The 24,246-nt window shown below is 51.2% G+C and overlaps 1 protein-coding gene across 18 annotated transcripts in view; it reads left to right on the forward strand.

The window, feature by feature from the left end:
• The window catches only part of TRAK1 (trafficking kinesin protein 1), a 119,487-nt gene extending 96,170 nt beyond the window's left edge, over window positions 1-23,317 (forward strand). For 4 of the 18 annotated variants that reach the window (XM_059162324.1, XM_059162316.1, XM_059162321.1 and 1 more), the window contains 5 exons: window positions 267-503; window positions 1,532-1,848; window positions 8,253-8,603; window positions 17,553-17,655; window positions 20,540-23,317. In XM_059162324.1, coding sequence (XP_059018307.1) covers window positions 267-503; window positions 1,532-1,848; window positions 8,253-8,603; window positions 17,553-17,655; window positions 20,540-21,338 — 1,807 coding nt within the window. In that variant the 3' untranslated portion in view covers window positions 21,339-23,317. The other 14 variants (XM_059162317.1, XM_059162323.1, XM_059162322.1 and 11 more) reach the window with 11 other exon arrangements.
• Window positions 23,318-24,246: the final 929 nt, after the last annotated feature.

Raw genomic sequence — 24,246 nt, forward strand, 5'->3', positions numbered from 1 at the left:
AAAAGCAATATCCCTTTGCTTGCATCACCTCTGGGACATAGCCACAAAGTAGAGCCCTGAATTCAGTGGGTACTGAGTCTCTTGCTTTCCAGCCAACAGGCTTAAGAAACACATGGAAGGCAAGGGATGGTAGGTTGCTTGGGGGGCTCACATGGGCCAGCTGCCTTTCTCGCCTCTCAGATGGTAGTTTCTAGAGGTTGAACTCTGCAATCATTCCTGCATTTGTTTATTCATGGATGTTGTGCATCTTCTCCACACTTCTCCAGGCACCAGAAGCGAGTCTTTGAGACGGTGAGAAACATCAACCAGGTCGTCAAGCAGAGGTCTCTGACCCCATCCCCCATGAACATCCCAGGCTCCAACCAGTCCTCAGCCGTGAACTCCCTCCTCTCCAGCTGCGTCAGCACCCCCCGGTCCAGCTTCTACGGTAGTGATGTTGGCAACGTTGTCCTGGACAACAAGACCAACAGCATCATCCTGGAAGCAGAGTCCGAGGACCTGGGGTGAGCCGGCAGGGAGTTTGTAATCTTTGGGTCTGGGAGACAGGTGGTGTGGACGGAGGATAGGTTTGGCTCACAGAAGAGGGAGGCGGGTAAAGAATTGCCTGACAAGTACAGACCTTTTGTTCTGTAATCTGTTTTGCCAGGACCTCTGAGTGTGTGCTCATTCTTGATTCTGGTACTTTCACCAGTAGCAGGAGGCACAACAGGAAGTCTGCCTTTATGTCAAATGCTGAAGGGGGGATAAATGATTATTTTCTGTTACTTCCCTTTCGGGCTCCAGAATAGACCTTTGTTTCAGGGACCTCTCTGTAGCTTGGATGTTTGGAAGGCTGAGGAGGACTCAGGCTCTGACTTGTGATCAGAATCCAGTTTGCTGCAAAGGGTGCACATCACAGCCCTGTCGCTAGGGTGGGGCCTCCTCAGTGGTGGGCAGCCCCTCTGTGTCCCCAAGCCCTGTAGACCCACAGCTGCGCGTGCGCGCATGCACACACACACACACACACACACACACACACACAGAGGCACGTCAGCTGTGTTGTACACCCTTTTTCTGTGACAGAGAGATTGGTTCTTCTGACCTCTTGGCTCCGAGGGGAACTGCTTGATCAGAACAGCTCTTTAAGTTCAAGAACAAAGAGAAATACCCCTAGAACCTGTGACCCTTCTGGTAACTAGGACTTCGGTCTGAAGAAGTCGTCTTTCTGAGGGTTCACGAGGGAGATGTAGCTAGGGACGGAATTTTTTACATAGTCTGTGCGAATTTTCATTACACCTTAGTGCTCTCCCCCGACCGGGCAGAACACCCAACAGAGGGAACTAGGTTCCCCCCCGGTAGGCATTTCCGTCCCCAGCTTTGCCTAAATTTTTGCTCCTTGCCTTGTTGGCTTCCCTAGCAAAGAGCCTGCGGCCACCAGGAAACACGTGCACCTCTGGCCACCTAGCAGTAAGGACTGCCTCGAGCCGTGCACTCTACCCTGCATGGCGCCCGCTGCAGGGTGCGCCTCGCTCAGCCCCATCTCCCTCCACAGGAACGACGAGCGGAGCAAGAAGCCCGGGACGCCGGGCACTCCGGGCTCCCACGACCTGGAGACTGCGCTGCGGAGGCTGTCCCTCCGCCGGGAGAACTACCTCTCGGAGCGGAGGTTCTTCGAGGAGGAGCAGGAGCGGAAGCTCAGGGAGCTGGCGGAGAAGGGCGAGCTGCTCAGCGGCTCCCTCACGCCCACGGAGAGCATCATGTCCCTCGGCACCCACTCGCGCTTCTCCGAGTTCACCGGCTTCTCGGGCATGTCCTTCAGCAGCCGCTCCTACCTGCCTGAGAAACTCCAGATCGTGAAGCCGCTGGAAGGTGATCACCAGGGGCCTCGGCCCCTCTCCGCCCTCCTCGGCGACCGCCTCTGGTCCCTGCTCCACCACCAGCAAGCGGGCAGCCTCTGTCATGCCTACTCCTTTTTCTTCCGAGACAGCCTCCCCCGCTGCTGGTTTGAGTTCCTCTGACGGTGGTGCCCAGCCTGGGCCTCCGTCTCCCGGGGCAGGTGTGGGAGTGTGCACGCCGGCCCCAGGCCGACTCTGACCTCCTCCAGTTAGGCCAAAGGAAAGGAACGAAGCCTTCAGGCCAGTTTCCTAGTTCTCTTTGTTGTGCATCTGGAACCTTAGAAGTTAGCATCTTTTTGAGAGGCAGAGGCACTGCTGACATACTAGAAAGTTCATTAGGTCATGCCTGGGGTCTGAGAAGTGCAGGGAATTCTTGCTGTCCCCTCTCAGAAATGCTGGTGTCAGGGAGGGGTTCAGAGCACATGCTAGAAGTTGTTTTTTCAGGAACCACCTGAAAGCAATCTGCAATTATGGGCTTTCATGTTTTGTTTCCATCTTCCAGTAAAGAGGGTGTGGCTTTCTTCCAGTGCTGTGGGTTCTGAGCAAGAGGCCTAGACCTCCACAGTCTGGGGGCCGGGAAGGGGGTGGTCAGGGAGGTGAGTGAGCTCTATACTGCCTCAAGCCTGCTTTTCCCAGGGGCAGTTTACTTTTTAGTAAATTGGGACACGAGATGGTTAAACTCCTGGAAAAAATTCACCTTTGTTCTTTGCTTTTCCTTCTAGGTGTTATAAAAATATCTTCCCCCTAACTACCCTCTTAACCCTGTCAGGAGCCACTGAGAATTTGTATTTTTCATTTTTGACTCCTTTAGTTTGGAAACCTCTGTGAGCGTGAGAAGGTACTTTAGAATTCTGTATTACATATCTGATGCAAAGTCAAGTCAGAATTTCTATAAGGCCGTATGTCCCATGTTAGACCTATATTTTTAAGGAGTCATTTTAGGCATATAGTCGATAGTTACTCATTCCTGCAATTCCCTACCACAGATACACTGTTGATGTGTTAGAGCTTTGCTCTCTGCCTAAAAAGAGTAGGATTCTTTTTAGCCCGTAAGAACCTGTTGAAGAATGTGTGGGGTAAAATGAGGGTGTGCTTGTTAAAGACCCAAGACATGCTGGGTCCTGTAGTCTCCCGAGCTAGGAAGAGGGTGGGCTGACATTCTTTCTTCAGAGTTATTTTTTAATTGTATAATTCAGACCCTTATTAGATTTCAGAAAAGGGATGGCTCGTTCTGTTTTTAATTGTTTATTCAGTTGTGAGCTTGGTGATTGTTTCCTGATCCATAATTATGTCTGTTTTTCTTTCAATAAAATCTTTCTTTTCTGCAATTTTACTTTCTGCCTTTCTTTTCTTTTTTTCTCCTTTGTCTCTTAAAGCTCATTGGAATTTATCATCTCTATTTCGTCTGGTTTCTGTATTTGACTTTATGTTTCATTAGATCATCTAAGAATATGTCTTTGGATTCATTTTCCAAGCATATTACAGGAAAAGATTTTTAAAAATTTATTTCAGCCAATTCATCTTTTTTTCCCCTTTTAATCTTGTGACTTAGCAGTATTTTTTGTGTTACTAGAAGAAGAGAAAATCCCTGGAGGTGTGCTAGATCAGTTTCATCTACAGTACCCTTCTCACCAGGAAGTTAAATCACTGCTGTTAAGTCACTTTGTATCACTATGGACTGTAATGCCTCCTTATGTTAGAGATTCCTCTCCTCCGTTTTGTAGTTCTCAGACTTCTCAGCTATTTCACATACAACAAGTATTTTCTTTTTCCTTGCCTCCACAATTTTTTTTGTATTACCTTGTTTAATTTGACGAGATGGAGTGCTGACCCAGAAGTCTGCCTGGCACTGGGTTCAATGCAGCTCCAACTGTGGCAGAAGAGAAGTGACCCTTTTGAGCCCCGTTTCTCTGACTTGTGAAATAAGGTCTACATCTGCCACACAAAATTGTCAAGAGTAAATGTGATTATGCCTGGCACCCAAGAGGTGCTAATTAAAACTTAGGTTCCCCAAACTTGCCATGTCCCAGCAGTTCAGGTCTAAAGGGTGTTGAGAACCCAGACTAGCACTGTGCCAGGGCCATGTTTTCATACCATCCTTTCCTGTTGGCCCACTCAGAAGCCGATCATATCCTTGATCTTCAGTGGCACAGGTCAGTGTGCTGGGATGAGGTCCCTGGAGAGCATTGGCTGGGATTGTAGATAGCCAGTCTGGGTCTTCCCACTGTGTCTCCCTTCCCTATTTAAAGCATCTGGGTATCTGCTTGTTGGTGTCAGCTGAAGTAGTTGAGCTAGGTGTTTAAGGTCAGTACTCTTACCCCTTCCTCTTACCCTAGGAGTTTAAGCAGGTGAAGCACAGGCGAACTTCTCAGACTCCTTGACAAAGATCCGCATGGCAAAGATGACTCTGGCAGTATTTTTCCCCCTGTATTTGTTTGCTCTTTCTTTGTGGGATAATTAAAATCAAGAGGGTATTTCCCAGTAAATAAGTTCACATGTAATTAGTTGAAAGCATACACTTCTTAGCTGAGCTAGACATTGTCCAGCAGGTTAGGTCTAAACTTCCAAGCCCCGGGTACTCCTGTGACATAGATGGATTTGGTTTCCTTCTCCTTTGATCATATCACAGCTTTTAGTTAGAAGAGTGAGATGTAGAAGGAAAGCAAACAGGGAAAGGCACGGTGACCATGACTGTGTTCCCTGCCTGGCCACATCCTTATTTCATCCTTAGCTTCATCTTGGTGCCAGCCAGGAGCATGAAGCCTCCTCTTTCCTTGACCCCAGCCTCGTTCTCTTGTGGATGGGAGGGAGGGGCTGGTCATGGGAAGTATCTCACAGTGCGGTGATTCTCCTGCATTGTGCTTGACAAATAGAGGAAGCCAGGCTTGAGGGGGTTGGGAGGGTGGCAGTGGGAGTAGGAAAGAGGCAGCCAAGGCTCTGAATAAGGTGCCGTTTATCCTTAATTTTTAATCTATGCTCCATCTTGTACGTCAGGCAGTCATGGGATCGGTCAGATTCCTACGTGGCGGTGCAGGCAGTGACAGCAGGAGGGAGTGAGGTGCGAGCTATTTTGCCTGGGTCCTGGACTCGAGAAACCCTCTTGGGGCCTTAGAACCAGTTGGGAATGGAAACGATATATGGGCCTCCCCAGCCTGATGTAACTCAGATAACAGGGCTGTGGGGGCTTTGGCCAATATTCACTTTTGTAGGAGAGAAGACACCTGTATGAGGATTGAAAAAGCCAGTCGGGTGTGTTACTGCCCGGATTTCTGAGACACACACCGGGGAGGCCCCCTCACTGCTGACCCGGAGAAGGACAGACACTGGAGCCACCATGGGTTTGAACCTGGATTAGCCACCTGCCAGTTATGCAGCCTCTGGCAAGTTGCTTGACCACTCTGAGCGCCATGTCCTTATCTGTAAAATGAGGACAACAGGGTTATGATGATTGAGTTCCTAAGAATAGGCTCTTGGAGGGGTGCCTGACACCGGGTTAATGCTCAGTAAAGGTTGGCTCTTCGTGAGTAAGGGGTGCCCAAGGCAGAGGGTAAGAATCCAAGTACCATGCATCTTCCAGCATAATCTCTCCATTGTGATCTCAACTCTCTTGGCTCTGCAGATAACCTCATGTACTTGTGTAGCATCTTGAACTCCAAACAGCAACGTTTCTCTAGCCCGTGCCGGGGGTGGGGAGAGATGAGGGCTGTCTGCTGAACAGAGGGAGGATGGAGGCCCGTGGGACTGGTGTCTGGGTTCAGACCTCGGGCCTCCCTGACTTCTTTCTTTCCCTGGGCACTGTAAACCTCTCAGTCCCCTTCAGAAGGGTGAGGACCTCTGGTACTTCAGACATAGTTCCTCACTTCCCCGTGTCTGTCGTCTCTCCCTTTCCTCCCCTCCCAAAAGTAGAGGTGATCTGACCACACCATACTTAGTCATTTGCCATCATCCTCGTGAGACCAGCATGTATGTCCGAAGCTGGATGTCCCGGTGCCATGTTAAGACTTCTCCCCAGTGCAGTATTTTTGCCAGGAATGTGCCTAGGCATCTGATGACCACAGGAACAGGGGCCTCATTATGGATCATGAATGGGGGTCTCCAGAAATCCCATCAGCTGTAGTGTGTGTGCCTCCTGGCCGGCCTTGGATGGCCACCTAGGATGTTTACTGCCCACCATGGATGCTTCTCAGTTGCTGTGGGTTCCCGGCCAGAGCACGGAGGTCCTTGCTTGTTTACAGACCTGTGAACATGGGCTGGGGGCCAGGCCTTGTGAACTTACTCAAGGGACCTGGACTTCAGGGCTGCCGCTGCTCAGAGACTTGGGAAAATTCTCTAACTTGAGTGACTCTCAGTTCCCTCATCGGGTGCTTCTGAGCTGGGAGTTGATGTAACACCAGCTGCTCAATCAGGGTAGCTTTAAAAGAAACGCTGCTTTAAAAAAAAGAAAAAAAAAGAAAGAAAAGCTGCTGAGGCCCCGGTGTCTTGAGCATGTCTGCCGAGCCCTGGCCACTTGCACCTGAGCTCCTCCGGGTTCTCCCAAGATCCGACACCAGACAACCACAGCTCTAGATCTGGGTGTCTCCATCTCAGCCCTGCTGACATCCAGGGCCAGATCACTCGGGGGGTGGGGGGCTGCCCTGGGCATCGTGGGACCCAGCATCCCTGTCCCTGCCCCTTCCTGTTCGATGCCATTAGCGCTCCCTCCTTCCCCACAATGGTGACAGCTGGAAATGTCTCCGTTGGTTTACCGAATGTGTGGGACAAGATCATCCCCTAGTTGAGAACCACTGCTCTGATCTCAGCACGTCATGAGAGGACAGTATTTGTTGTGCTAACTACCATGTTTCTTCTGCGTGTGGGGTATTTGCTATTTATATGCGGTAGCGTCAGGTGAAGGTTGTACTTGTACCCACTTAAACCTGGGACAGACCTCCGAGGGGGTGTCTGGGGGTTCCCTAAACATATACGGGCAGCATGTGCAGCTTAAAGTGTGTGTGAACTTGCCCACTTACAAGATCCCTTCAAGACCCTTTGGCTGAGGCTGCTCCCCGGGAAGCTCCTTCCTGGCGGTGGGTTGGGGGCCGCATGCTCACTGGGCACACCAGAGGGTTGGGGGCTCCTGCGGAAGGGGTTGTCTGGATCTCGCTCACATTCCTGCACCGGCCCCCGACCCCAACACCTGCCATCGTTTCCTTCTGTCTTCTCTTGTCTCCTGAGCTGCCGGTTCCTGGTGCCCGACTTCCTGTCTGACATGCCAGGGGCAGCCTGCCCCACAGAGGACTCCTCTGGTAAACCAGCGGTGACTGGGAATCATTCATGTGGGAAGGCTCTTGCTTTCCCATGCCTGAGAACTCTCAAAGCTAGGCATTTGTGTGGCTGACTAATTTATCTGTAGAATGGAAACTGACACCTGACCTTAAGGGCCATCATCCCCGGGCCATGCCAGGTGTAAAAAGTGTCCCAAAGGAAAAAAGGGTTGCTCTGACAAATGGGCTGGGCAGAATCCCAGGATGCAGCAACATACTGAAGGTTCTAAGATGTTCCTTAGTAAATCTGCTTCTCGACCCAGGTTGTGAGGCGTACTGGTACTTGGAACGCTTCTCTCTCTGAGCCGCCATGACGCCCTTGAGGTGCTCAGGGACATGCTTCGGTGTTATTACAGACCTTGCATGATGTCATCTGAGTCCCGGGATTTGGTGTCACTGAGTAGATCTGCTCCTCTGCTTCAGACCTCTGTGTGGACTTCCATGCTTGTCTATCACACCTGGCTAGCCCCATTCCGTCTCCCCAACCTGCAGCTTCTTGGTTGCTGCCAGAAGACAAACCCTAATAAGTAAAAGAGACCATAGTCGTGTGGGTGACTCTTATTTCCTTTTGCTTGTGACTTGTGCATCCCAGGGTCAGTTCCAAATTGTCTTATGCTGCCTGGGCTTGTGTCTTCCCTGTCCCTGGCCATGGGTACTTGGCAGAGATTTGGTACCCAGACACTCCCTTTTTGTACTTGTCTCGCTTCTTTTTCCTCTGCTGGGGCTCCTACATTGATGAGGTGTTGGATCTGGGGATCGACCTCGCTTGACTAAAATAGTTAGTCCCCAGATATCCTTGCCACACCAGATGGTATTAGTTTCCCTTTGTGAAAAAGATTCGCTTGGGATTCCTTGAATGGGTGGCCCTCCCAGGCTTGACGGGTTATCAGCCCCTGTGGCACGGTGGCCGGGGCCACTCCGCCGGCATCCCAGCCAGAGTTCACCGGCCGGGCTCAGATCCTGCCAGGGGTCAGTTTCCACGCTCTGGGGGTGGTGCCGACCGTCCGCTCAGATGTCCATCCTAACCCTCTCTCCTCTCTGTTCCCCCTTCCCTCTCTGCCCTTTCTCCTGCAAGGCTCTGCCACCCTTCACCACTGGCAGCAGTTGGCCCAGCCCCACCTAGGGGGCATCCTGGACCCCCGGCCCGGTGTGGTCACCAAGGGCTTCCGGACACTGGACGTTGACCTGGATGAAGTGTACTGCCTTAATGACTTTGAGGAAGATGACACAGGTGACCACATTTCCCTCCCGGGCCTAGCTACCTCCACGCCAGTTCAGCACCCAGAGACCTCAGGTGAGGGGTCCCGAGCACGCGAGACTGTCTCAGGCAGCAGAAGTTTCCCACGCCGGCCTCAGGCTTTCCCAGAGGAGATGCAGGAGCCGCCAGCGGCCGAACAGAAGGAGGAGGAGGAGGAGGAGGGGTCTGGTGAGGGCACCCCGATAAGTCCTGTGAACCTGGCATCTTCACCGGAGGCCGAGTTCTGGGCCATTCCCACCTCTGTCCCAAGCACCATCCGTAGTGGCTCTCTGTCTGTAGCTTCCGCTCGTCTGTGTGGGTGATGGTCACAGCTTCCCATTGTGAGGTTCTGTTGTGTAACGCAGAGTCTGATGCCCCCGTGGTGTCCGATGTAACGAGTGGGTGTAGCTCCCTGCCCATCTGGGAGGTGCATGGCCTGGCAGGGCTCCTGACAGGGGAGCAGGAAAGGCTGCTAGAAAGAAGTGGATTGTTGGCCCCCCACCCCATCCTGCCCGTCAGCTCCCCGGCTTCTGCTGTGGGTCTCTCCCCGAATCTGGAGGGCAGGTTCCCAAGTCCCACGGTGATTTCCAAACTAAGCTGAGCAGAGTTGGGCATCTTAAGGGGAAATGAGTAGAGTGCCCGAGGAGAGAATCTGTTATCTATGAGGAGCATCAAAGTAAGAAGAAGCCCGGAAAGTGTTCAGGATTTTAGACAACACTGGGATAAATCAGCCTTTTCTTCCATTTCTAACTTCAATGAAGGTATATGCATTTTCTCTCCAGCTTATGCATGTGTTCAAAGGGGATTTTTTCCAAAGCATTTTAGCAATACTCCTTAACCCAACAAACCCAAGGAGAATGTCAGTAAGCTTTTCCAGAGAGAGGACCCCAGATGAACTCGGAGAAGAGTTCTAGCTGATCACCTGCGCCCTGCTACCCCATTAAAGATGGGATCATGAGTTTGCAGAATTATACCCTAGGTGACACTGAGATGAAATGGTTTGGGCTCAGGGCACCAGGACCACAGAGGTCATGTGGTTACCATTTGCCCCAGACCTCCTGGGTCTCCCCCCACCCCCACCCCGCCCCAGCCATAGTGCTGAGAAGACAAGGAAGCTCTCTTGTGGAATCAGGGCAGAGACTCAGAAAAAGATGAATTCGCCCAATGCTGTCATCCCAATGGCATCTTGGAGTCACTAGACTTGAGGAGAGGACATGCGTCTTGGTGATTCGTAACTTTGGTTCACAAAGGCTGCTCTCCTGCCGTGAAGGACAGGACAGGAGAGAGCTGAGGTGCGTGGTGGTGCCTCCCTGCTAAGGGACTTTATTTGGGGCCAACTTTTCTTTTTTCTTTGACATAAACTTTAGAGATATCACCAAGTAAAAAGGATTGGTTTATCAAGTAAGCTTATGGTTTATTGATTTATTTTTTACCAAATAAGTTACCAGATTGAGCTTGCTCGGGAATTTAAGGAAGGGGAACCAGCTGTGGTATCGTGACTTCCCTTTGTTCTCAGCACCACTGACCTTCTGGAAGGCAGACAGTGGTATGGGAAACACGGTGTCTGTGAGCATTGTGACTGAAAGGATAGGAATCATGTCAAGGGCAATGACCCCTCCCTGCAGTCCTGCAGGTGGACCAGAAGGTGAATGCTCTAAGCTTAAAGAAGCACCATTAGGTGTGTCTTTAAGAAGTTATTCAGAAAGAAGAAAACTTATCCTCAAGTCAGCTAAGAACTTCCCTCAGAAATTATAGGGAGATACCAATTATGACATAAGTCCTGACCACTTTCCTTACATTAAACAAAGACACATTCATATTTATTGCTTCTTCCCTCCTTCCTCATACCTGCAGCAAATTCATCCCAGCAGCTTTGAGGAGAGACACACCAATCTAGAGTTGGAACTTAGCCCCAGGTTAGAAGTATGTGATCGGAAAGAATTCTGTAGATTACTGAAGGTAACTTAGGAAGAGCCTGATCATTTAGACAAGAGTTCTTTTGGGCTCGTTCTTGGTCAGACTTGTTAAAAGCTCAGCACAGAGGGGATCAGTGGTTTGGAACAGTGACATCGCTCTTTTCTTTCCCTGCTGGGAGTAAAAGGACCCTTCAGATTACTGGAAGGTAAGAAACATGTCACTCTAAATCGTAAATCACCCCTGTGTGACCCCTGAGTGGCACTATGTACATAATCCTGGAGGCTCAGGTAAATAGATAAGCTTCAGCAGGGAGGACTGGGCCATTGCCTGTCCTGGGATTTGTGTCCGGCTGGTTTAGTCCCTGCCTTGGTCTGCCTTTGATATGTTTAGGCTTTTCTGTTGCCAGACAGCACAGTCCCAGAAGCTGCCATCTGGGAATACTGTGTAGGGAGGAACTCTGAAGACAGAGGCTTAGCCTTTTTTCTTGCAGCTGATACTCTGGAAGGAAACTGGGGAGACTTATATATTAGGCACTTTTGTCTAGAACATACTAGCTCACAGAGAAAAAGCTCTGAGTTCCGGGAAAAAAAAAACAAAAAAACCCAACCCTACTAATATATTTTAATGTATTGTATCATTATTGGCTGATTTCTATAATCCCATGTCTTAAAAAGCACGATTTCTTTTTTTATATTTGTGAATAAATTAGATGATTAAAATGGATTATTTAAAACAATTTTTAGAATACAGTTTTACTTTTCAGTGATGTTTTGTGTATTAACTCACATAGAAAGTACAATTTATCAGCAATAGTCATTATCTCATACTGTCTGTGTTCTGAATTTTAGGTATTTATGTGGAGGGAAGAGCCAACATGTGGGAAAGGATTAAGATCAGAGTTTTGAAGTCTTACAGTTACATTGGTAGATGGTTGGTTGGACAGTGTAGTTGAATTATTTTGGATGCCATCCAGGATCCTTCAAGGAAAGAAAGAAGTAGGATTAGCGCAACATAGAAGAAAGTGAAGGTCAGTTTATTTTTATAGTCCTACCCATGAAGGCCACTCATGTGGGGGAAAACCTGGAAGGAGGTTCGTAGCAATCACGACTGCCTGTCTGGCAGCAGCCCCACAGTAGAGCTGTGTCTTCATTGGGGCAGGTGCAAAAGTAAGTGTTGAAGGCAAAAATCACATTTGGTCAAACAGCCCTTGAAAAATCCCCTGAAGGTGCAGCATATGGACTTGCTCTCTCCCCTCCCCAACCCTGCCCCAAGCATAGCTGGCAAAGGCCAGGAATTAACTTCTGTAGCGACCTTGCTTGGTACATAGGTCCAGGTTCTGTTCAGGAGCAGCTACTGAGTGAGGCAAGAGAAGGAAGAGCTCATGGAGGAAGGGAGCCAGAGCCCCAGTGGGGCCAGCGGAGTATTTCTGCAGTGCCTGGGCCGGCCAGGAGCAGGTTGGCGCAGTCTCGCAGCCACGCCCTCTCCTTTCTGTCCCAAGACCCAAGCGGGGCGCGATGGGTCTGGAAGGCAATCTCCGATTCCCAGACCCTCAGGTGTGGGAAAGGTTCGCGTTTATCTCCACGGAGAGAGTGGACCGCGCGTTCCCACCCTGATGGGAAGACGTTCCAACCAGCCCTCGTCCTGCAGCTGTGACAAGAGTTGCACAGGCAGATGGTCGGCTCACCCACCTGTGTTAGGCGATGCTAAGGAAGGCCCCGTGCTCTTGCCTTGGGATACCTATAAAACTAGTGCATGAAACAGGCCTACTGTTTCATGAAAACTAGTGCATGAAACAGGCGACCTGGAAGTGGAAAAATGAATGAAAAGAGGTCGTTGACTCCTTCCAGACCAACAGCTGGAATCAACCCCGCTTACAATGTCCTGAACAAGCTTGCTCTTTGCGAGCGCTCTCTCGATGGCAGCATCATCTCTGAAGACCACAGGAGGGCGCTCCCGTGCTCCAGGAGCACTCCCATGGACCGCAGAGGACAGTGCGCAGGCGGACACTTCTCCGCGGAGGAGGGAGCGCTGCAGTGGGTGTCGGTGGCGGGATGAGCGGTCCAGCAGCACCGCCAAGAGGCGGGCGGGGGAAGCGCGCTCCTGAAGTGGCTTGGATGGGTCTCGAGCAGCGGTGGGTCTCCGGTGCAGCTTGGCCAGACCAGCTACCACGCCGGTGGACGTCTGCCACAGGAGGGACAAGAGGACAGGGTGTAGGGTCCAGCTTTGTTGGCAGCCACAGGATCCAAAGAGACTTTTGCATTATGTCCCTTTGACATTTTAACCACATTAAAAAAAAAAAATCTTTCTTCAGAACGTATTTCAGGGGCCACTTGTGGAGAATTTCTGCCCCTCTCTGCATGACACTGTTAGAGTGTTCATCTGTTAAATCACATACTTCTTAGATGAAACAGGGAGTAGACAGCTTGGCACAGTGGGCAAAATTGACTTTTAATTGTTTTAATTTTGTAGGAACAAAAAATAAGTTGTGTGGAAACCAGAAGAAGATCTTGTGTAGTTCACAAATGTGTGATAGAATCCTCCCAGGGCCTGCAGGCCCAGGTCTGCATCAGGGACTCGGGGGTCCCTGTTGAGCTGTAGGAGCAGACGAGAGCCATATTGAAGAAATGCTTAAGAGGCAGAGAACGAGAGTGAGCAGGTCCATGTTAAGCCTGGATCTAAGGGCTTAAGAAATGTTGCACTTCTGCAACATTATTTGGCTTAAAATCACTTTTATTTTTTTGTTTTTTTAAAGGGTGAAAACAACAGTATTGTATTTAGAAACTTTTGGCTTCCATCCCCCAGAGAAAAACTCTTATTAGAGACACATGAAGCCCAGACACATATTTTTTTTTCAGACACAATATTGATATTAATGATGAGGCACAGGGTACACAAAGGCATTATGAAGCTTTTCCCACATGCACTCATCATGGAACTCCCCTCCCCCACCGAAAATTTCATGGGCAGAGTATAAGGAACTGACAGGAAAAGTCTTTAAAGCATTTTCCTGTATCCTCACATTTTAGTCTTTCAGGAAGAATTCAGAAGCCTTGCTTTTGCCTTTTTTAAAAAATGGGAAAGTAACTGACAGGCAAAGACACCCCCCCCCCCCCGCCCCCAATATGCTTACTCTTTGAACAAAAAGTAACAAAGTTGTTAGAAGCTAGTCAAAAGGTCATGACAAAAAGACAAAAGGTATGGATGCTCTTAGTTCAAGTCACAATCTTAAACTGGATGGACAGTGGCTTCTGTTTTCAGTGGGTTTGGTTTGGCTTGGATAGAAAAGGCCAGCCTATGGGTGCCACTGTTGATGTGGTGGAAGCTTCTGGAACCTTAGGGGGCAGGGTGGGGGGGAGAGAGAGAAGATGCGTCCGTGTGTGTGTGCGCGCGCGCCAATGAGTTCATAGAAATTGCAAAGCAGATCTAAATCATGTGACCTCAGCTTCACCCTAGGTGTTTAAGTTAAGAAGAGGAAATTGTCAGGCATTTTGTTCATTTTACACAGGTTTGGCCACTTCCCATGAAAAAGGGGAAAGAGACTGTGGGAAACGTTCAGTGCATCACAAAGACAGTCCTCTTTTTCCAAGATTTAGAGAGGCGTTTGTAATTTTGACTTTCAAGAAGTTGTTTATGTTAGCAAAAAACATAGCCTGTGTGTGTGGTGTGGCCAGGTTTCTCCATCTTCAGAGAGCCCCTTTGAAGCAGCCTCGCATGGGTGTGTATTTTGCAACTTCGCTAGAAATCTCCAGGTGCAGACATACTCTTTGGCATCTGTGTGGGTCACATTAGGGCTCTTTCAAGGACTAGGTGCCATGCTGGCTTTTACTGGGGCGAGTTTCTGTTCTCCCTTTCCCTGTGGATGGGGGATGGAACGTGCCATTGGGATTGACTGCGATGGATGAGTTGGTGTATCTGAATCACATCATGTGGACGGGAGAGGCTGGTAGTTTCCGTCAGGCTTCAGGTCCTCACCAGAGCAACCCCACCTTGTCTGTGCTCCCTTTTCTCTCCTCACAATTAGAGCAGGGGGCCCTGCAGTCATCCAGATCTGCATAGCACACTTGCAGATAACCCCCAGTATAGTCTCAGGGCCATCCAGGGAGGCAGCCCCAGCTCTCTGGAGACTGTGGGCCCCGTCAGGGCACCTCCATGACTGGCTGCAGCAGCAGCATTCCAGGCACCCAGTTTCCAATCAGTACTGAGCACCCTGCGCCTGCCAGAGGAGCATAGCCCATCAGAACCATTTACCAAGTGCACCTGCCCCAGGCAGAACATGCACAGGGTCTGCTCAGAGAGCAAGCGAGCAGGGTGACCCTTGTCCTTCAAAAGCCTTCCTATGCCCTAGCCTGCAGCTAGCTGAAGGGGTGTGCCTGTGTGTGCTGTGTTCAGAAAAAAAACAAAAAACGACTGCATGCTAGGCACCTGTATGTAGTTCACCAACACAGAAGATCTTGAATAATCAAGGATTAACTAAATTTATAGGTTCTTGTCGATAGATTCGGATTTTGTACTAGTGTCAGAACCAGACAAAAATAATGTAGAATTAAAAAATAATATTAAAAAAAATTTTTTTTAAATATGTAGGATTAGGGGATGCTTGATGGAAGCTCTTTCCAGTGTGACTACTCTAACCCGTGTAATACTCTCTGCTCACAACACCATGGGGCCCTGTAGTCCAGACCAAGAAAAAAGGATGGAAGTAGGAAGCCGGAGCATTAAATCCAAGAAAGCCCATTCTTCGGAGGCCCCAAGTGAGCAGCAGGAGGTGAACACCCAGCATGTGAAGCAGGGCTTTGGTGCACTGTGGGGATGGGGCACTGGAGCAGGAAGCCCTCTCCCCAAGCCTCTTGTCTCTGCTGAGAAGGCATCTGCTGCGTCTTGCTTGGAGAAATCACTCTCTCCTGCAGGCAGGGTGTTACTAGTCAGCCTACAGCTGCTGGGTGGTGAGCACAAGGGGCCTCGGGCGACTCACTGTCTCTGTGTTGTGTCCCAAGGAAGGGAAACGCCGCAGCAGCCCAGCGGGCAGTGGTGACGTGCGGAGATCTGGCGGGGCCAGGCGTCCCAGTGGTATTGCGGAGGGGCCGAACCTCTGGCTTGGGGCTCTTGATTCCTGTTGATCTTCCTCTCCATGGCTTCCGGGGAATGATGACTTCTGAATTTTAGCAGCCTTTTCCTATCCCCAAAACCCATTTGCGTCCGATGGGTTTTGCTTCTGCTGATGCAACTGTGTCCTGAAAATGTCCATCTTGCGCTACCTGTTGCAATCCAAGATCCCATGGGTGATGGGGTGGAGGAGGAGGGGGCCTTTGGTATTGGTTGGATATTCTGGCCACGTGTTTAAAGGGGGTACACTCCTACTTTTAAATCAGCCTTGCTTTTGACTTATTTGTAAGGTTCTCTCTTTCCACTGTTCTTAGTTACCTCTCTTTACTTCATTTTTCTTTCCTCCCTCCCTCCCAAATAACCCCTTGCTCTGGTTATTTGGGACGCTTCTCTCAGGCTTTTTGTTGCTTTTGTTGCTAGACCTTATTGCAATCAGAGAATCGTGATTGTTCGGTTGCCTTTTCTTCATAGCTTATTCCATTTTTGTTTTGTTTGTAACAGTTTTCCAGGTGCCTGAGTTCCTAAGCCATCCCATTTATTGGTTGAGAAACAAAGATTCATAAAGCCTGTTCCCATGTGTTTTTTTTTCCCCCCCTTCCTGCTCTGTCTGGCACTCTGTGTGGCTGTGAGTTTACTCTGGTGGCTGGGGTGCTGGCTGCCATGCAGGGACCATGGGCACCTGCCTGGACCCAGCAAGATGGGCTGGACTAGAACAATCAGGGCAAAGCAGCCTTACGCTGCACCTTTACTCACTGCCACCGTTTTTGTGCTCTGGCTTTGTCCTGCCTGCCTTCAGTTTGCCCGTCTCCAGCATTTTTTGTTTCATCTGGTTCTGGGTTTTTTTGTTTTTGTTTGTTTTTTAAAGACACAGTCGGCTGTGTGTGGATCTGTAGGTTTAGGGCAGCGATCTCTTCTGTTTTGTTTTCCATTTTCTTTTTGTCAAATCCAAGAGAAAAGTGGCCATAATGAGCTAGAAGATTCTCATTCACAGCTTCCTGAATCTTCAGAGAGCTCATGGCATCTGAGAACCAAATGCGTTTCCCCCCAAGAGGTCTCTGGGGGCTGAGCTGCTGCAGGGGAGGTGGGCTGGGCGGGCGGGGGTGTGTGTGTCCCAGTACCTGAGTGTGCATGCTATTCAGAGCAGCATCTCCCCTTTTCCCTTTTTTTTTCTTTTTTGCATTTGAGTTATGAATGAGGGTGACCTCTACAATCATGATGTCTCCCGTAGACTGTCACTCATCACTTTACCATTCGCCAGCTTCCTGACGCACGGTCCTAACGCTTCTGTGATTTACTTTGCTCCAAATCCTAGTCTTCAGCTGCCTGAACAACAGCGCTTTAGTGCTTTAAAAGGAAATAACTTGAGGACAGCTGGTGTCTGTCTCATTTTCATTAGAAATCAGACATCCTGGAGAGGCTGGGATAGTGGCCTACAGGACAGGGGCTGCACGCACTAGAGTGGATCAGACCACACCTGATCCTAGGGCTGAAGACAGCCGCAGGCTTTGGCAGTCTTACCACCCTGTTGCTGAGGCAGCTGAGGCCCCATCTCCCCCCATCCCTGCCCACCACCAATACACAGTAGTGGAGCCAGCTTCCCTAAGCCCCTTTCTGTGTAATCTGGAAAGGGAGCCATGCGAGCCTTGCCCTGTTTCCAGGTGGCAAGGCCCTTCCCTGCCCCGCACCTCTCCCATCTCCTTGGCAGAACTTGGCACCTGTTTGCCAGTGAAAAGAAGTATGAAGCCCCACGAGAAGGAAGCTGATTCTGACCCCTGAGGAGGGAAACCAAATTACCCCCCACCCCACAAGCTCATTAGCTCCTCAAACTGGATCCACTACTGGCCAGAGAACACCGATGGGGAACCCTGTCTGGACTGGGTCGGAAGCAGGAACTGGTTGCGCTGCACACCAGTGCTCCAGGCTGGATTCTGGATGCTGGATTCTGGATTCTGGATTCTGTGATCCAGAATGCTGGCATAACACCTTCCTTGCCCAGATCCAGTTCACAAGGTAGCTCATCGCTTCTTCCGCTGCTGCGAGCCATGCTGGAATTTGACTGTTCTCGTGGGTTTGTGTGGATTCAAGGAATATGTTCTGTTCCCTCCACGCCCCCCGTAGCTCACCATCCTGGGAAGTGCATGTCACAGACCAACTCCACCTTCACCTTCACCACCTGCCGCATCCTGCACCCCTCAGACGATCTCACACGGGTCACGCCAAGGTAAGGGACCCTGGCCCCGGGGCGGGGGAAGGGTGTGGTGAGGTTGGGGCTCTTGACTCAAGACTCGAAGTCAAGGAAAGTCAAGTAGAGGCTCTGCTGGGGCATCCCGTAGTGTGTGCTGTCACCAGTGTGGGGTCCCATCTTTACTCTTAACTTGAGGCCTCTGTTAGATTCAGATCCCCCCCAGAGACAGACTTAGACCCACCTACAGTTGTTTTTTTTCATGGGCCACAGACTCTTAGGGCTGGTCTTAACTGGCCAAAGCTATGCTACCAGAGGAGTAAGGCCCAGGTTGCTGGCATTTTGTCCCCAAGTTTGTTGGTGGAGCATGAAGGTCCTTCATGGAATGGAGTTACTGAGCCCGGTGGAAGCCCCCGTTGCCTCTGGACTAGACTGAGGGAGCCATGCACCGCAGCCTCGTGGTAATGACTGAAACAGTAAAACCCGAAGACTGCATACCTTGTACTCAGCTCGGGCCATTTCCTTCTGGTGCCTTAAAGAGGTGGTAGAGGTTGGCACCATCTGGCAAGAGGACCTGGATGGCATGGCGTGGTCCGCTTGGCTTCCAGGGAAAAGGCAAGCCCCCCCCCCCCCCAACCCCCTGTCCCAGCCGGGCGTCTTCTGTGTGGTGCAGGCGAGGGAGATGCCTGGGTGCATGGCAGGTAACGCAGAGAGGGAGGGAGGCGAGCCGGGCCCGCTCGCTCCGAGGGAGCAGCTGCCCCAGGGAGCACCTTAAACTATGAATAATTCTCCGCAGGTCATGTGAGGAGGACGCCGAAGCGGCCCTGTGCCCCGTTGAGCTGAGAGGAGATGTAGGGCAGAGAGTGAGCCCACAGGCGAGGCAGGGGGTGAGCACACTGCCAGCGCTGCCTGCCTGGCAGGGCCTCCTGGAAGGAGCTGTGTGTGCACGTGTGGCCGCCACTAACCCAGGACTTAGGCGTGGCTGTGTCTCTGTGGTTGTGCCTGGCTAACGCGGCCTTGACAGTGGATACCCCTAACCGCTCCCCCCCCCCCCGATGCTCAGTTGAGCACAGTGCCAGCACTAATATGGGCCTAACCCGAGTTCTCAGCAGAAAGGGAATCCACATGTTAGCTTGTCCTCTCTGTCTCCCTTCCTGCCTCTGGAGAAGCCAGTATTCCAACCCCCCCAGGGCTCTGTGTTGGAAGAGCTCTGTGTTTTCACCGTGCACTAAAGCTTCTCCTGGGAAAGATCGGTGCCCGGTGCTCTCCTGCCTGAAGCTGTAGGACTCCACCCAGCACACCTGTCCCCATCTCTTGTCAGGGATGGGAAAGGCCTGGGCAGTCAGTAGCAAGAGAAGGCTTTTTGCCTGAGTTTGAAAGAGCTTGACCCCAAATCACAGATCTCCCCAGAATGGCCCCGTCAACAAGATTTTGAGTCCAGAGTGTTTGGCCTTACTGCTTGTAGACTGGTTTTGTTAGATCCCACCTGTGCCATTTGAGGAATCCACCTTTTAACCTTAGGACTCTCCTGTGGCTTCTAATCTCGTGTTTCTCTGAGTGCTCCTGACCCTCTGGCATCCCTACTCCTGAGCTTGTGTGAGGTGGGTCTATTCTGGGCTTCTCGCCCTGTGCTGACCAGCCAGCGGCAAGCAGCCAAAAGGATGTCTTAGCTCGAACTTGGCTTATGAACCTTCCCTCGCACAGAAGGAGGCCCCTTCCTGCCCATTCCCCTGGCTCGTGGCTTGCCCAAGGTATCTGGCCCTCCCCTCACCAGCCTGGGGACAGACAGTCCCCCAGCTCCTGGGGCTCACCCGACTGGCTGCTCCAGGGGGCACCTGCAGCCCCTGCCATGTCTTTGGGTGGGTAGCAGGACAGGGCTCACAACACTGTAAGGAGAGGGGTGTGCTGCTTTGCCCTTGCTGGTTCATCCAGCAACTGTGAATGGCCTCTGTGCCTAAGTGGCCTCCCAGCCCCATCCCTGTACCAGCTGTGAAGAGAGGGCCTTTCCTCTATTTTAAGCAGACAGCAGTGCCTTTCCCCCTACAGCGCTGTTACACTGTTCTTTCCTAACTCCTGTTACTGCGGGACCCCAGCTTCTGGAACATCCTGGGTCCTCAGCCATCATAGCAGGGGTGGATGAAGAAATCTTTGGAAAGAAGGCTTTCCTTTGACGCAGGCTTCATGTATGCCATGAGCCTTTTCTAGATCGTTCCACAGATGTAGGCCCGATGTTATCTGACATGGCTGCTGCTGACCCCACATCTCCACCCCCTGAGGCAAATTCAGCAACCACGGGAGGAGGACAAAGGGGTAGTGTGGCACACAGGGAAGAGCCTACAGTGGGCTCAGGAGGCAGGGGTCTGCTGCTGATGTGATGCACACCCTCAGCCTCCATCTCCCCATCACTCAGGGGCCCTCCACCTGGGTGTCCCACCTGCTGGGGCCATTCGTAAGATGAGCTTTCAGAGCCCTGGTTAACTTCTGGCTTCAGGGAAGTAGTCGTTAGGAAGGAATGCTGAAATTTGATTATATTTGGTAGGGAAAGGAAGCCTCTCTGCTGAGGGGCTCTCCCCACCCTCATCCTTGAGGCCTGAGCCCTCAGACTTGGGCTCAAATCCTGGGTCTTCCACTTAATAGATGAGTTGACATTGACTAGCCCCCTAACCTCTGAGTCCGACTTTCCTCACCTGCAAAGGGGACAGTTAGCCCCCCTTCTGGGGCTGAGACAAGGGAATCATTTCCATGGCCCCTGCAAGGGAACCCAGAGCCCTCTTGGGTAGGAGGGAGGAACAGACAGGGAAAGAGGTATCTGGGGAGCCTGGGTTGAGGGACTCCTCCCTGTGTCCCTGCAGGAGACTGGCTACAAGCTGTTCTCAGGGGCTTATGGGCATTTTCTGATGAATGACCTTTTGTCTTTTATCAGCCTTAACTCGGCTCCAACTCCAGCTTGTGGCAGCACCAGCCACTTGAAGTCCACACCGGTGGCCACCCCCTGCACACCACGGAGACTGAGCCTGGCCGAGTCCTTCACTAACATCCGTGAGTCCACGACCACCATGAGCACGTCTCTGGGGCTGGTGTGGCTGCTGAAGGAGCGGGGCATTTCCGCGGCCGTGTATGATCCTCAGAGCTGGGACAGGGCCGGCCGGGGTTCCCTCCTGCACTCCTACACCCCCAGGATGGCCGTGATCCCCTCCACCCCACCCAACTCGCCTATGCAGACGCCCACGTCTTCCCCGCCCTCCTTTGAGTTCAAGTGCACAAGCCCTCCCTATGACAACTTCCTGGCCTCCAAGCCGGCCAGCTCCATCCTGCGGGAAGTGAGGGAAAAGAAGAACGTCCGGAGCAGCGAGAGCCAGACAGATGTGTCTGTCTCCAACCTCAACCTCGTGGACAAAGTCAGGAGGTTTGGCGTGGCCAAAGTGGTGAACTCAGGGCGAGCCCACGTCCCCACCTTGACTGAGGATCAGGGACCTCTTCTCTGTGGGCCTCCGGGCCCCGCCCAGGCCCTCATCCCCGGGGGCCTGGTCCCTGAGGGTCTGCCCCTCGGATGCCCCACCGTCACCAGTGCCATGGGTGGGTTGCAGCTCAACAGCGGCATCCGGAGGAACCGCAGCTTCCCCACCATGGTGGGGTCCAGCATGCAGATGAAAGCCCCTGTGACTCTCACTTCGGGCATCTTGATGGGTGCTAAGCTCCCTAAACAAACTAGCTTACGGTGAGGAGGGGAGGGGGGGTCCTTCCCCTGGAGGAGACCAGGCTTGCTCCTGCCTCCCTCTCCTCCCCCACTCTGCACTGCGCGCTCTCCCTCTTTCCTCCTCCATCCCTCCCCTCTGAGCTAGACAAATCAACCTCGTGCCTATTGGGGGAATGAGTGGAGACTTTGTAAAGTGTGTACATAGGACTTGCAGACCTTGTGTCCACCTGCCCTTTCTCTCGATCCCACGGGAGGGGTCCCCAGCACCATCCCTGCTCTCACTGGGACTTCACCTGTGCTAGCCCGAGGCAAAGGGCTGCCGGGTGTCCAGTTCTCCTCTCCTTCGAGAAGCACTGAAACTCCCAAGTGCGTTCTTATCCCATGGATAGGAAACCCGTGAATCTGTGGCCGGCTCCCAGTGCCACACATTGCGAGCTGGTACGCGGCCCGTGTTGCTGGGCGCCTCGCCTCCCACACCCCGGGGGAGCCGCCGAGCCTCCGTCTGCGGCCACACGCAGCTGATGTAGCTTCCGAGATGGCAGGGCTGTACTTCCTCTTCCGGGTGGCCCGGCTTCCTCAAGACCTTCACTCCGCTTCAGTGGAGAGTCGCTTCTTTTTTGAGGTGTGACTTTTTCTTTCCATGCCTTCAACCTGAGTCATCCTTCGATGTCCTGTCCTTGGTCCTCCGGCCAGACGTCAGACCTGAAAGAATGTATTGACACTCCCGCTGTGTTCTGTGTGAGGTCTTATTTTTTCCATTTTTTTATATGCAGGGAAATAATGGTACTAGATGGAAAGTCGCAGTCTCTGTTCTCTCTGTGGCTCTGGGACACGGAAATCCATTTCACACACACCCAGTCGCTCGTGAGATAGCAGTGGAGTTTGGGGACCCAGGATCACAACCAGATTAAGACCAGACCCAAGACAAATTTCACAATAGGGTGAAAAGGAAAGGGGGCAGGGGAAAAGGGCGTGGATGGAAGGCGTCCACGGGAAAAGTAAAAAGAACTACCCCCAAAGGTAATACAAAACTGGTTTGCAAGGGCAGTGAGGCAGTTCTCACTGTGACGTTGGAGGCTGGCCCACGTGCTCCCATGTACGTGGTTTTTACGCACACAGCTAATGCCCACACACCTTGCCCTCGTGTTTCAGGACAGAGCGGTCACAACACGATCTTTTCTCCTGCCACCTGCCCCACCAAAGCCTTGGTCTCTGTGTGCCACTATTTATCCCTAGGAACAGATAGAGGTGCTCGTGGGAACAACCAGAAATGAACAGAGGGGAGCTTGATCCTGTTGCCGTCACTGACCAAGTTCTGAACTTTTATTTATTATGTGTGTGTGCTGTCCTCTCCAGTTCTGGTCACAGTGTGTCTGTGGCTTTCCACTCCGAGCAGGTAACTTATTTATTCTCACCTGAGGGCTGTACTGCCCAGCACAGTGCTCCCTGGTCCTTTGTTCCAGGCATTTGTGGAAGGGTGACATCATATGCAGATGAAATTGTCATGTTGCCATCCCTTGTTCCCCGAGCCCCTCCCACCCTGGCAAAAATGTGTCCAGTTGAGTGTAAACACGCCCACTGAAGACTTTGAGAACATCTCAAAGGAGCAAGCTCCAGTCCCGCCCTTCTAGATTACTTATTCTCAGAAGTCGAGGCGGGGGCTGGTTCATTATTTTCAGCTCCCCTCGTGGTTGTATGCGTGCACTCACTGCAAGGAAATTCTTTGTATTGGAATGTATTTTAAAGCAGTAGGTAGAATAACAAAGGAATATGAAAACCATGAACTGAACGGACCACTTCATGTATTCAGAGAGGAGCCACCCATCACCACAAAGGAAATACCAGTGTAAAAATCAGCAGGTCGGAGGTTGCAGTATTTAGTATAGTTAATGATCAACCTTGTGCAACCACCACCAACAGAGTGTGTTGTCATGCATCAAAAAAAAAACCAACAAATTTTATTCTCTAATATCAATAAAAGAAGTTCAAGTGATGGAAACCACACTGGGATTCTGACTTGTGTTTCATTTTTGTCTTTTCCATTTATGTGAGACGTAAAGCTATTTAGCTCTTCTAGAAGATTAAATGGAAGCCATCTACATTCCATGCTTTTCCGACCACTCCTTTCCACACGGTGCCGTCCCTTAGACACCTATCTAGCTGGAACCCAAAGATCTTCCCTACCTTTCAGGGCTGCACACTGTTCCACTATGCACACGTACCCATGGTGGATACGGTCACACTCCCGGGCCCCAGTACCCTATGGCGACACACGGAGTTCCTTTTGGCCTTTTCTATCACAGCACTGCAATGAAAAAAAAAAAAATTGCATGTATGTAATCTTCCGTATATGTGAGCACATCTGTTTGATAAATTCCTAGATGGATTTTACCAAATTGCCCTCCACAGAGTTGTGTTAAAAAACTTCTGCAGGGGCAGAAGGCGCCTGGGTGGTACAGTCAGGTAAGCATCTGACTCTTGATTTCAGCTCAGGTTGTGACCTCAGGGTCATAGGATTGAGCCCCACATTGGGCTCCATGGTCACTGCGGAGTCTGCTTAGGATTCTCTCTCCCTCTCTCTGCCCCTCCCTGCTCCTTTGAAATAAAAAGCTTTAATTTTTTTTTTTTTTTTTCTTTTTTAAACCAAGGGCAGTGGAGGGTCATGAGAGAATTGAGAGAAAAAGGATCAAACTTACTCTGCTACCTCTGTCTATGGACAAAGGAGGTGCTGCCATTCGGTTCTGGTGTGACCTTGGGGGAGCCACATATTGTCTTTGGGGCCTCTTTTCTTAACCTGCAAGATTTGAACAGTAAAATACTTAGGGGTTAATCCGTTGAGTCAGCTTGCCTTGACTCTTCTACTGTGTGCCGGGCACTGTTCTAGGTTGTGGGGATCGGAGTCACTTCTACTCTTATGGAGTGTACAGTCTGTT

The sequence above is a fragment of the Mustela lutreola genome, chromosome 2 (assembly GCF_030435805.1).
Source record: "Mustela lutreola isolate mMusLut2 chromosome 2, mMusLut2.pri, whole genome shotgun sequence".
Taxonomy (NCBI): Eukaryota; Metazoa; Chordata; class Mammalia; order Carnivora; family Mustelidae; genus Mustela; species Mustela lutreola.